Raw genomic sequence first — 13827 nt, 5'->3', positions numbered from 1 at the left:
TTGTTATATTTTTGTATATATACATCGATTGTTTATATGTGTGTAATAGTAGATTGATTATGTTTTATTCATGTACATTGTAGTTAATGTTTAATATTGTATGTAGAGAGCCTTATTGAAAATTGGTTTAATCCAAATGAGCTACTCTCTTTAAATATTATTATTATTATTATTATTATTATTGTGTACAACATAATCAATTTTATTAGCATTCAGTACAATGTAAAACTTGTATATGGTCTAAAGTACCGTCGACAAGGTTCTCAAAACATGTAGAACGTACGAAAGTCCCATCTTGGTCCCCATGATTCAGCAAAGTGTCAACATGTACAATTTTAAAACATATCATAATTGCAGAAACATAATAATACATTGTACACTGTTTTGACAAAGAATTTTAAATGTGTTTATACATTTCCACTTCAATTGCGCATTTAACAGGCGATTTATAAATTTTTTCTGCGACTTACAATTTTATTTTTAATTTGATAGTAGGCTGAAAACGTTATAAGAAAAAGGATACTTGCATTTTGAATTATTTTCGTAATTATAATAAGAAATCCTTAATTATATACACATGTATGTAGAGAACATTTTTATTTGATTTGGTATATGTAACAGGATATAATATGATGTCTAACGATTTCGTTGCATTTGGTTTCCCAGTAGTTAAGGTATGTGATATTTTTCCTTTTTTTCTGTTAACAAGAGTATAAATGTTATCAGTATAGATACATTGTAACGTGGTGTACTATGGCAAGCCGTTCTCGTCAAAACTATGTTTAAACCATTTTTTCGAGAAAAAAAATACACACTAAGAATTAAAAAAAATCACACTGAGATTTAAGAACCTTAAATAACACACTGAGAAATTGAAATTACACACTGAGAAATCGAAATTACACACTGAGATTTTATAATTACACACTGAGATATAAAAATATGAAAAACACACACTGAGAATTTAAAATTACACACTGAGATTTTAAAAAGACACACTGAGATGAAATAAATTGAAAAACACACACTGAGAATTGTTCATTACACAATGAGATTTCAAAAATACACACTGAGATTAATATGCAAATTACTAATGAATATTCATGAGATGAATAATTCAACAGATTAATATCTTGGTCTCCCGAACTCTTGTCATTATAATGAAATGCGGTTCCTACAACCAACATTCGTGATAAATTTCAAGACTTAACAACTTGTTTTGCTAACTCATATTCATAAGTTTGTTGCCTATAATTCGGATTACTACTAACAGTATATCTGGATTTTTTGCTTAAAACCGTTTAAGCATGGTCCCTTTTCAAAAGTCTTTCAACTGTTACCCTGATTTCGCACGAGGTAATCTTTTATATTTTTGTTACGTTTATATGCTATAATAGGCACTTGGGGAAAAAATCACTCAGTCTGCATTGTTTGTATTTTTGCAGATTGTTCATACGTTTTCTTATAATTTTAATAAAGTTTTTCACCATTTGGTTATATTTTGTAATGAGAGTAAGTGGGTATTTTTCTTGTTCTATTGGTCTTTAATAAAGTAGTTTTTCTATTAGTTGTATTTTTAATGTTTTATTTAAACATTTAGTGCCAAATTGAAGGACTAACGAGTTATGTCCCCTGGTTGTTTTAAGCTTGTAATAGATTCAGATTAAGTATGCTAATTAGATGTGTGCGCATAAAAAGTGCGCACAAATCTCAGTGTGTAATTTTAAATTCTCAGTGTGTAATTTCAAATTCTCAGTGTGTGTTTTTCAGTTCATTTCATCTCAGTGTGTCTTTTTGAAATCTCATTGTGTTATTTTCAATTATCAGTGTGTAATTTTCAATTCTCAGTGTGTGTTTTTCATTTTTTATAATCTCAGTGCGTTTTTATGAAATCTCAGTGTGTAATTTTTAATTGTCAGTGTGTGGTTTTGGGGTTTTTTAATCTCAGTGTGTTTTTTTTTAATTCTCAGTGTGTAAATTTTTCGAAAAATGGTTTAAACATACTAGTTTTGACGAGAACGGCTTGCCATAGTGTACCTTAATTTTTCTGTAATTGTCGCTGTATTTTTATTTCACCGTTATGTCATTAAAAGTAATTTAACATCCTACATATAAAATACTTTGTCCTGCTTTCATATGGAAGTAACCATAACAACATTGCGTAGACTAGACATACCTCGTCAGGGTAACGCCATCAGAGGTATACATATGTGTACTTTGTACTTTGAAATTGTTGTTAGTATCAAATTGTGTGGTGTATCGTTGAATTAATGTTTCTTGTTACTAATTGAATATAGGTGGGATAAACGTTACTGAGACATAATCCAAACAGAATACCAACCCACAAAACAAAACTATATTGTAGACTTATATGTGACTGTTTATAGCTTATTACAGATTGTTTGAGACCGTAGGCTTATTCTCCATCATGTTATTTTTAAGTAAATGTGTGAATTAAGTTTGCCCTACCACCATGTGATACCACCATGTGATAACTAAATGTGACTAATATTGAACGTTATAAACTTGAAAGCAATTCCCGATTCATTGACCTTCATATAACAAATATAAATATCCCAAGAATCGCGTTTTACTAAAACAAAATGTAGTCTAAACAATACAAATGTTACGTAATACGAATGCAGTGAAATTAATGACCCAGAGATTAAAAGATGATATTGTAAAATGTTATCTGTATAAACAACTGTCAATTAGTGCATATTATTGTGTGTATTTAAGGAATGGCTATTATAACATCAGGTAAAACACATTTTGATAAATTTACTTACTTTTCGATCTATTATCAATTACAAAATATTGAAATTGTGAAAGAATAAATATATCGTAATTTCTTAAAATTTTTACCAGTAATCATAAACAAGATTTCTGTTGTCTATTGTGTGTAATACCTGAACATAATGTCGGTAGCGGGAAACAAATTTCAAATAAATATCTCGTTACTTTTGCAAATTACTAACGAATATATAAGAGAGTACTCTTCTAATTTACACTTGAAACTGTACCGAACTTACATAGACTTAATATACAATTACATCATTTTAAATGTTGCACTGATTTCAAGTGCTTTGTAATTGACATGAATCAAGCATCACTGGAGAGACATTAATTGTTGGAATGCCCATCTTGTAGAGTACACTTGGTACAATCAATGTTATTACTACCGTTGGGTCGATACTCTGCTGGTGGGCTGATAATAAGCTAGGATATCACCTTCCAAGTAGCCAGTATTACGGTACAGGCATGAAAATACATATATTGTTCTATCAACATTTTCTGTTATAAAAATTTTGAATTATTTCAAATAAATGAAAGTGTCTTTCTCGTGAAAAGTTCCAATTTCTTGCCCGGGGCCCGGGTTAAACTTTCTGATTATGGTCCTTTGTGGTACTACAACCTCTTTACCGTGTGCACTAGTCTTTCGATTTCAAAATTGTTTGTCTTCAAGCAGCACTAAAAAATATTAAAAGAAAAGTGAAAGATAGCACGGGATACTCGTAAACTAGCTGACGAAAGATAGCACGGGATACTCGTTAACTAGCTGACGAAAGATAGCACGGGATACTCGTTAACTAGCTGACGAAAGATAGCACGGGATACTCGTAAACTAACTGACGAAAGATAGCACGGGATACTCGTAAACTAGCTGACGAAAGATAGCACGGGATACTCGTAAATTTACTAAGCAGACGAAAGATAGCACGGGATACTTGTTAACTAGCTGACGAAAGATAGCACGGGATACTCGTTAACTAGCTGACGAAATATAGCACGGGATACTCGTAAACTAGCTGACGAAATATAGCACGGGATACTCGTAAACTAACTGACAATGCCATGGCAAACAACGTAAAATGACGAAAAGACCAACAGTATAAAAAACATAGAAAACTTAAGACTGAGAAACACGAACCCAACTTAAAACCGGGGTTGATCTCAAGTGCTCCGGAAGGATAGGCAGATTCTGCTCCACATGTGGCACCTGTCGTGTTACTTATGTATATACAAGCCCAGTGATAAGTCTAATTCAGTCGTTCAGTTTCATGGAAAAGAAGACGGGATTGTGGAAACGACCATTGGAAACATATCCGTCGTCATCTGTGAAACAGATATACCTTAACGGTCAACCAACTCGTAATGGCGTCCGTAACATTTTCGAAATGATGATTTCAGCTTCACTATTTGAAACTCTTGGTTTAATAGCTTCCTTGTAAGCAGATACATACACAATATACAGGCGCAGTTCGAATGTTCCTACATGTACATAGAAATGACAAGATCACAATTGGGAAGCTGAAATCATTTGTTCGTAAAGTTGTGTTCTCAATCGATCCTCATTGCCATGTTAACGTTCTATATATAATTGTCGAAATGAGCATCTGGTGCAGATAAAATTTGTACTTAAATTGTAGCGACTATGCTTATTCAACTAGAGGCAATTTTTTTCAGTTAATACTTCTGAAATTTATATGTTTTAAGGTTATAACATTTTCTTTATCAAAGCTCATGAAAAAAGAGACACAATTTACCTTCTGTGGTAGTGTGTAATTAGAAGTGAATACTTCTTAATTATAAGAGCATATCGGTTTTTATAATATAAAAATAATGTAGCTCTGGTTGAACATAATTTTAGGCTGAATATCTTATGGTTTATTAATGAATTTCAACACATTTCGCCTTTGTTATAATGCTTTACATACATCTGGTTGTACTTGTAGTCCGTGCATGAATCAAACTACATGTAATAGAGAAGGTTATTTCGCATATGTTATTATAAGAACCGTAAACAATATCAATATCTAATGCCAACGCATCTAAATATTTATAATTATCCCATTCTTATTCCGAAACTTTGACCATCTCTTGAATGCTTACCCTAAGGAATCTCGATTTTACTCTTCATAACATTAGAAAGAAACTCTAGTAGTAAGTTTAAGGGTCATTTAAGAAAAAAATATATCGAAATTTGAAATTTCGAAATTGAATAAAAGTTACTAGATGAGCTAATCAAAACAAACAGTCGTACTTCTTAATAAACATAATAAAAAATGCAATCTTAAAAAAATCTCACAAGAATATATTAAAACAGTTATGGACAGGTGATACAATGTTTGGTCTTTGTCGATTTGATGGGTTTTGTCCTTTTCAACTGATTGTTAAATTTGTTCGTGTGTTGTGCTATTTCACCACACTCCCTGGGAAATGGGAGGGTTGAGTGCTAACACACATTCTTATCTCTGACACATTCTTTATAGTTCTGTCCCAAGTCAGAAGCGTGTTACAGCGGTTATTGTTGGTTGCTGTCTGTAATTATCGTTTTTCATTTATTGTTATTTAGCATAAACCACGTTTTTTTTTGTCTTTTGCATTGTTTCACATTTGTTTATACCGGTTTCTTTTATGGTTTCCTAAACAGTAGGGTTTTGCTCAATGTTGAGGACCATACATCATATTCCTTTAGTCTCTGGTGGTATTTGTAGTATTAGCAATGACACCACATCTCCCTGTGTTTCTATTTAAACATCAAATTTGATTATATCCATACTAAAGTAAATACCGAGATGGTGTACTTAGCTTACCTAGTAAAGAAGAGATTTTGACTAGTACATTTGTTTCTTTACTAGTCTTTCTAGTTGAAATTACCAGGCATTCTAATTAAAATTATTGGTCTTTCTAGTTATTTAACTTGATTCCAAATAAGTTTTACAAGAATGGCTAGTAATCCCAGTTAGTTTACTTATTTACCTAGTAAAGTCTACTATATATATAAGTATTTCTTTGTGACTGTGCAGTTTTGATTACTTGACAACGAGACGCATATCACAATACATGCAAAGTGGGGAAAAGTAGTTTCCATAGGAAATGTTATTCCTCTTTGAACACCTGATCTAACTCCTAGTTTGGACATAATTCGTATTTTATAAATATAGTATCAACTACTTAATGCTTATGTATGTCTTTTCTGAGTATGTTGGCAAACTTATCTTGTCACTTAAAACTTTATTCTCATATCTGTATAACATTTGTTGGATTTGAATGTATTTTAATCCTTTTTGGCAGTTTCACAGATGATATCGGATATGTTCCTTATGTCGTAACTACAATACCCTCCCTTTTCACGAATGTGACTTACCGAATTAGACTATTTACCGGATTTGTAATAACATAAGCAACACGACGGGTGCCACATGTGGAGCAGGATCTGCTTACCCGTCCGGAGCACCTGAGATCACCCCCAGTTTTTGGTGGGGTTCGTGTTGCTTAGTCTTTGGTTTTCTATGTTGTGTCATCTGTACTATTATTTGTCTGTTTGTCTTTTTATTTTTGGCCATGGCGTTGTCAGTTCGTTTTCGATCTATGAGTTTGACTGTCCCCCTGGTATCTTTCGTCCCTCTTTTATGAAGGTTTCTTCTTCCTATTACTCGTCCTAAAAATGTATGAAATATTTGCCACTGGAAGCTAAGTAACTAAAAATCAATCAATCTTCCTTTTAAAAATCATACGTGTACTTTGAGGTTTTGAAATTATGTCATTTTTCTTAACGATAAATTAGATTATTTTTCTTCTATAAATGAATCAAACTGCAATAATATAATGTTAAATCAAAACAAATTATGATTTCATATTTAAAAAAAAGAAAAAAAAAAAAAAGTTAATGTTTTTCTAGTAGCTGAATTATGTACCAAATCTCTGCTTATTTACGGTAACATACTCTGAAATATACTCTTCATAAAACAAATGTAGATTGATTTCTGTTACAAGGACAACTCTTCACAAAGTCTTCCCTTTATCTTATGTTATATGAGTACGACGTAACGTTTTTTCTGATAAAATAGTGATATGCTTTTATGAAAAACTTTTCCAATGCGATACTTTTTTTCATAGGAAAAAAAAAACATACGATAATATGGCATAATATATTCAAACAAAGTACATACGTCGACAATAATTCATGACAGGTTCGATGGTACAGGAAAAATATCACTGAAATTTCGAGTTTCTAATAGATGATTTACGTACACGATAAACCATTTATACGCTTATAAAGAAGAAGACACGATGTTAAATATCCCCTGCGTGTCAATCAATTTTGGGTTTTCAAATCAATATTGCACAGTATTTACCACCTTCCAACTCCCGCTGAAAAAAAATACCTGATTAGTGTCAGTCTAGAATGATAAAGTGTTGACACAGATATATGTATCATCTGTCATGTCTATATGTTATTTTATTAGTTAAATGCATTGTTTTTAAATTTAAATGAAAATACTTTATCATGCATTTAGTATGCAAAACATTCAAAGTCAATGAAACATGACTGAAGTTAAAGGGTCAAATAATGTCCCTGGAAATGCAATATGATAATGTTATTACAACTGCATACCATACATAATTGACCTGCTGTTAATGGTTCTCCTTAAACTGACCTAAATAAAAACTTTAACTGTTAGCGATGCAAAACTTCCGCAGTCAATGAACAATCGTTCAGGGGGCGAAGCTGTATAATCTTCATAAAGATATACCAATGATAATGCAATTGCATACCAATTCAAATATCCATTGACTCATCGTATAGTGGTCCCCCTTTTTAAAAACTTACCTTATCACAAAGTTAAAAAAAGAAAAGTTGACGCCGCCGACGCCACTGGACACAGCACCCCTCCATTACTTCGTAGCAAAGGGACAAAAAATATCTATACTAACATATTTTCGCCGTCTTATATCTGGAAAATATATATTTGATGTAATGTTTTTGAAATTTTATCGAATTATGCCTGAAGGCCACGAACTGCATTCGAAAGGTTTAAATGTGGAAAGTAAGAACATAATTTTGTAGTTGTACTAGGAAACGTCTTTCTTTACCATAACTTAAAGTAAGTTTTATTTTCCAGCGATTATCTATTTGACATGCCCGAAAACTCGTGTTTAGAATTATGATATTATCTAAACACATTTCTAAGTAAACACATTAAATGTACACACGTCTTGAATATAAACACTTTTAAATGTGTTTTGAATTAAAAGATTTTAGGACTAAAACACTACTGTCTAAGCTATATATGATCCTAAACACTTTCTTCAATCTACACATGTAACGAAATTAAACATGTTAAAAAAGTGTGCAAACAATGTACACAAATGTATTTGAAATAGCAGTACAATTTTTTATTTCAAGAACATAAACGTTTGCTATTACTTTGATATTGAGCATGTTTCATGACTTAATTTTCGTTTATATTCAAATGATCAAGAAATCTTACTTTGTTGCTCGTTTAACTGGTCCCTTTGACTTTTTTCCCTCAACACTCACCAATGTAAGTAGTTTACTTTTCTAATGATTAAATGATAAAACTGTTGCATGTCAGTATAATTCAGCTAATTTTTGTGTAGTTGTGGTAAATCATATAACTTTTTAGACAATTTCATTATATTTTTTTTATCAATTCAGGATATTTTGCTTCCTATGCGCGTCTGTTTTAATATTTCCTACTTTATATACAGTATTATAATTTGTACCTGCATCTCACAATAAAATGTATGCATGTTTGTGCAAAATTGAGATAGTTCATATGTTTATCTGAACCGTAAACATGCTTTTTTCATTCTTTATTTTTGTTTATTTTTTAAATATTTCACATTTTTAAATTTAAAAATTTGTGTTTATCAAGTTATTGTTCATTTTACTTTTTATTCATGTTATGTTCTTGTCAACCAAAATTATATCAATTACCGTTAGGTAAAAATAAATTATTCAACTGCCCCAAAACGCGTAAGCCAGAACCGACCGTGCAAGACCCTCTTTGGTAGTCAAGGTCGTTAAAAACCCCTCTTGTCGTCGTAAACATGCTTAAATGTTATATATATATAGTAATATTGTGAAATATTAACAAAATTATTTCGTTTTAACATATTGTTTACGTGTACTTGTCCCAAGCCTGCCAATTCAGTATTCAGTCCGAGCATGGAAGTATTATATAAATACTTCTATGGTCCAAGCATGTACAAAACTGAACAAGCTAAAAATCGAACCTTTATAAGAGTCGTCACTTTCTATATATACAATGAGTAAAACATATTACTTCAAAATGATCCATGTCGTTATGTTGATAATCACATACTAAACATAGGGCGAAGTTTCTGGGTTTAGATAGGTATATCAATATGATTCAAATATCTGTAGATATTGTTGAAAATATATTGAATATCAAGTTGTTTCGTTGTGTCTTATGAGAAAAGTTTAGCACTAAGATGAGATATAGAACTGTAGAGAAATAAATATGCGTGTAGATACAAATTAATATATCCATTGCGTTGAACAAGCTCAGGTTATTTTATCATCAAACAAAATCTTGAAAGGAACATAGAAAAAACAAGAAACCTGATAATCAAAGTAACTGATAAACACATTAAGTTGGTATTAAATCAAGATGTATTTTTTGTCATTTTTATACAGCGGCCTGGCGATACGTTTACATTTCATCTCAATACAAATTATAATTCTGTCAGGATTTGTTTTATAATCGTTACAATAACATTTGAGACATATTGACAAGTTTTTCCGATTATCTGCCTTAGTTTGTGACGCGACTCCTAGGCGTCGTCGTAGTACTTAGCAATCGGCATTACAACCGTGAAAAAAATATAAACTGGCAAGATATACATCTATTGCCCAAACCGCGTATAATTAAATGTAAACACAAGAATGTGAAGTCGTAATTGACCTCGGCAAAATTATAAGTGCTATAAATAATAAAGTAATTGGATAAGGATTATAAGTGTATTGCAGGCCAGGTGTCGTGTCCTTAAAATGTTATTGTATTTGATACGTTACACGTAAAACATAATAAATATACGAATACTAATCCCAGATTACATATCGATTATAATCATTTGGTAATCATAATATTGATTATTATAACGCATACATGAACAGAAATAAATAGTCTTGCCCGGTCGAATGTGATATATCAGAAAAACCAGGCGCAATTTTATCAAATCATAGAAATTGCTGTGGTCAGTCCTAAAATTTAACAATCCTCTAATCCGACGGTCCCACAGAGACGCGAGTTTTGTGCTTTTGGTTCGACTTACGTATAATGCTCAAAATTGAGTGACGTTTTCGTATTACTTTGTTTTAGAAGTGTCATTTAGTGTTTTGTCAACTCCCTTCCCAACCACCCCAAAACAGAGGTCTCATAGATTTTCATCCTTAATCTGTATTAGACTCTTATAAAAGTCCCCGATGTATATGATACCGTGAAATACAGTATTACAGTATAAAATGAGGATGTATATCGGTTAGTAACGTATAAAGAAAATAAAGTGAATATATAGTATAAGCACACAGGCCTACATATGTAGACCATTAAGACGAGGCTTATAGGGAAATGCCCTTAATAGTTAGTTTTGCTTGGATTTGTCTATGGATGCAGCTGTTTGTAAAACCTTCAAGTTTTTCAGCAAGAACTGCACCAGGAATAAAATATTTTACAAGCCTTACTTTTCGAAGTATGAAGCGCCGTCCCAAATAACCAAATATCAAACAAAGTGTTAACCTCATCAGTACAATCGAGCAACTTACAGCTGATCTGCAATATCGTAGTTGAAAATTAAATTGTGTAGTAATTCCACTAAAGTAAAGAAAACTTAGTTACATAAGTATACAATAAGGCGTCACTGTCATTCATAATATTTCTTTACCGGCTGACGTGGTTTCCCCTTTTATTTAATTTTGAACTCCTTACTCCTCTGTTAACAATATTTTTGTCTGAGTTAATGTTGTCGGAATGTCTGTCCATTTTGCAGCATAAAGCAAAAGTTCGTCTCTCCATACTGGGTTGATTTGCTTGCAATTATAACTACATGTAGCCTCGGGGTAGTTTCCATTGTTATTAGCTTCATTTATGGTTAAACTAGTCTACATTTAACCGCTTCCACTACAAATGTTGTCTAGTTTGCCCCCCCCCCCCCACTTTTTCAAAATCCTGGATCCGCTTCTGATGTGTGGATCTTCTATACAAAAGAAGAAGATGCACTGTAGTCATCGGATTAATTTTCATAGATTAATTTAAGTTTTTAACAGTCGTTTTACAACGTGTCAACATTCGTCTGCCAGTGTTATTTTACTTTCATAACAAGTTTTATTAAAAAAAAAAAGATTGTGTGCAGTGTCGCATCATCCAGAAAAAAATGTTTTGACCATAAAAAACCCTGTTTATGTATAGTTTTTTCCTGTTTATACGGCTTTGATCCACTCAAGTTTGTTGGCTCGTCAGAAAGCATAAAATGAGACGCATATGGAACTAAACGAGGGCAGTCATTCTGCAACTCGTTGTGTAATATTTCACATATTGATTTTTTCCACATTTGAAGATTTTTACGATTATTTGTACAACTATTAACTGCACAAGAAATGCCTCCACGTTTTTATAACTTTTGGAAGTATCCATAGTAAAATAAATCAGAAAATGAAAGAAATACAAATGTAAACAGAAAATCGATAATGTTTTGATCAATACACGTGCGTTATTTTTCACGGTTGTAATGGCGGATCGGTCACGTGAGAGGTAAATGGATACGCCCATATTTTCTAGGTCAATTACAGATAAAGCGGGTAATAAATATTCGAAGCAGGATATCATCTGAAATATCGCATCTAGATTTTAAAAGTCACTGGACGTTTAGTAACCAACAATCAATTAATCAATCGTTTACCGATAATAATATTATTATCAAAAATATTAAAACAAAAATGAAAACAATATAGTTTTTCATTCATAGTAATCGGTCATGTATAACATTGTTGGGCTAAATTTGAGACGAATTACATATATAATATATATAATATACATGGTGTTAGCCCTGTATAACCATGTGTTATCCGATGGACAATGTTTGTCATAAAGTTGTCACATGTTTAGACGTGAATAATAAAATCAAATTTGATGTGGCGGCATGGTAATTAACATTATCATCCTTTACGACAGACAAAATAGCTGATCTGATAGGTACACCATCTACTTGCCACTATACATCATGTACTGTGTTACAACCCTAGATAAAGCCGACGAGGAAAGGCATTACATCGACCACCGAAAGCTATATTTTTATGTAGCCTAGGTGGTTTCGCGGTCTAGGTCGCTGGACACGTGCAGGCGGTGTTGCATCAATGTCACGGCCGCAAGGGTTCGAATCCCGATGAGGGAAGAACAAAAATTTGCTAATGCAAATTTGAAGATCTTACATTGTTGGGCTAAATTTGAGACGATTTATATATATATATATATAAATGTACACCCAGTCTGATGTACTTTGTAGTATATATATATGTAATATACAAAAATATGTTCTGTAGTACATGTACATGTATTACATTGATATATGTACAGCCACATTGTTTCCATCTTTATAAACAAGTACAAAATAGAAGAGTACCGATGTCGTTGGATTGATGTTTAACGTCCAGTAGCAAATATTACATGCATATGAATACACGTTAAAGCTGAGCCGAATTTTGAACGTTCTATTTGATAATGTAACAGTCCCAAGGAAAGCATGTCACCCTTATCGGTGGATTATTTTGACTCCTAGCCGAACAGTCTTTGCTCCTACTCCTAAAGGTAGCATGTTTAGCAGAGAAGTATCATGTACCAATTTTTGAGATATATGGTTTGACACTGCAGGCGTTCGAACAAACGACTTCGCGAATTCTACGCTTGCAATGTGCAAAAGAGTGTAGATGGCAAACTTTCTTGATACAACATATTATTTTTGTACAAACAAGATTGAAAGTGTAAAATATCCGTATATCGTTATCGAGATAAAAAAAAACATCCACTCTGAACCGGTTTTAGAGCCCGTTTTCAATTTACATTGCGGCTTGAATGTTTGCTCCGTACGGGTAGTGAATGCCCCACTCTTCTAATATCTTATTAAATCTTCTAAGCAAGCATATCTGCTATCTTTTAAATTGAAAACATTTTTTGTTTGATTCTTTAGACTTTTTTTTAGACTTTCTGATCTGAAACTTTTTTGTATGTTTTTGAGTTTATCAAACTTAAGCATCGAACCTTCGCAAATGTACCTGTTAAAGGATATTTAATGTTATTCTAGAATCACGTGCCGTGCGCACCCAAATATATATCGTATTGTATTCTCCAATATAAAAGATTTGAAGTTTTGAGTAGTAATCTTGCCGCTGTTCAGTTGTATTCAACAGTAAGCATGAACATATTGAATTTAACGTAGTTTCTATTATGCGGCACTGAATCATTTTGCTACATGTAACATACTAAATGCTATTATAAACATATTTTTCCGTTGGTTTTCCTGTTTGAATGGTTTTACACTAGTCAATTTTGGGGCCCTTTATAGCTTGCTGTTCGGTGTGAGCCAAGGCTCCGTGTTGAAGGCCGTACTTTGACCTCAGACTTTGACCTATAATGGTTTACTTTTACAAATTGTGACTTGGATGGAGAGTTGTCTCATTGGCACTCATACCACATCTTCTAATATCTATATATTTGATACGTGTGTATGACGGATAACATCATGTTTTAGGTATTTTTCTTTATGCTACTCTTAACAGAAAAAAAGCTTACATTTACTATCAACGAAAAACCTCCTACGTTAAATTAATGCACTGAATCCGCGATAAACCGTATTTCGTCATTGAAGTTTACTATCCTTCAGACAAACAAAAGTCCACACGGTCTTGTACTGGACAGGTGTGCATGTTTAATATATTATGATAAATATCTGATTCATGAATGTATTTGTGGAATGATATTTGGAATAACACAACAGGTA

General features: G+C 32.3%; 1 protein-coding gene across 6 annotated transcripts in view; it reads left to right on the top strand.

The window, feature by feature from the left end:
* The first annotated feature begins 519 nt into the window (after nucleotides 1-519).
* The window catches only part of LOC127713086 (CD320 antigen-like), a 38636-nt gene continuing 25328 nt past the window's right edge, over nucleotides 520-13827 (top strand). Inside the window, exon 1 of one of the 6 annotated variants that reach the window (XM_052219688.1) lies at nucleotides 520-674. Coding sequence is in view for 3 of the 6 variants with exons in the window: in XM_052219691.1 (XP_052075651.1) it covers nucleotides 2742-2760 (19 nt within the window). In the remaining 3 variants the exon portion in view is untranslated. Of the gene's footprint in view, nucleotides 675-2677; nucleotides 2761-13655; nucleotides 13825-13827 lie in introns of those variants that run through there. The other 5 variants (XM_052219691.1, XM_052219685.1, XM_052219690.1 and 2 more) reach the window with 5 other exon arrangements.

The sequence above is a fragment of the Mytilus californianus genome, unplaced genomic scaffold (genome assembly GCF_021869535.1).
Source record: "Mytilus californianus isolate M0D057914Y unplaced genomic scaffold, xbMytCali1.0.p SCAF_8, whole genome shotgun sequence".
NCBI classification, from domain to species: Eukaryota; Metazoa; Mollusca; class Bivalvia; order Mytilida; family Mytilidae; genus Mytilus; species Mytilus californianus.
The sequence above is the reverse complement of the archived record's forward strand: the minus strand, read 5'-3'. Positions and strand labels throughout refer to the sequence as shown.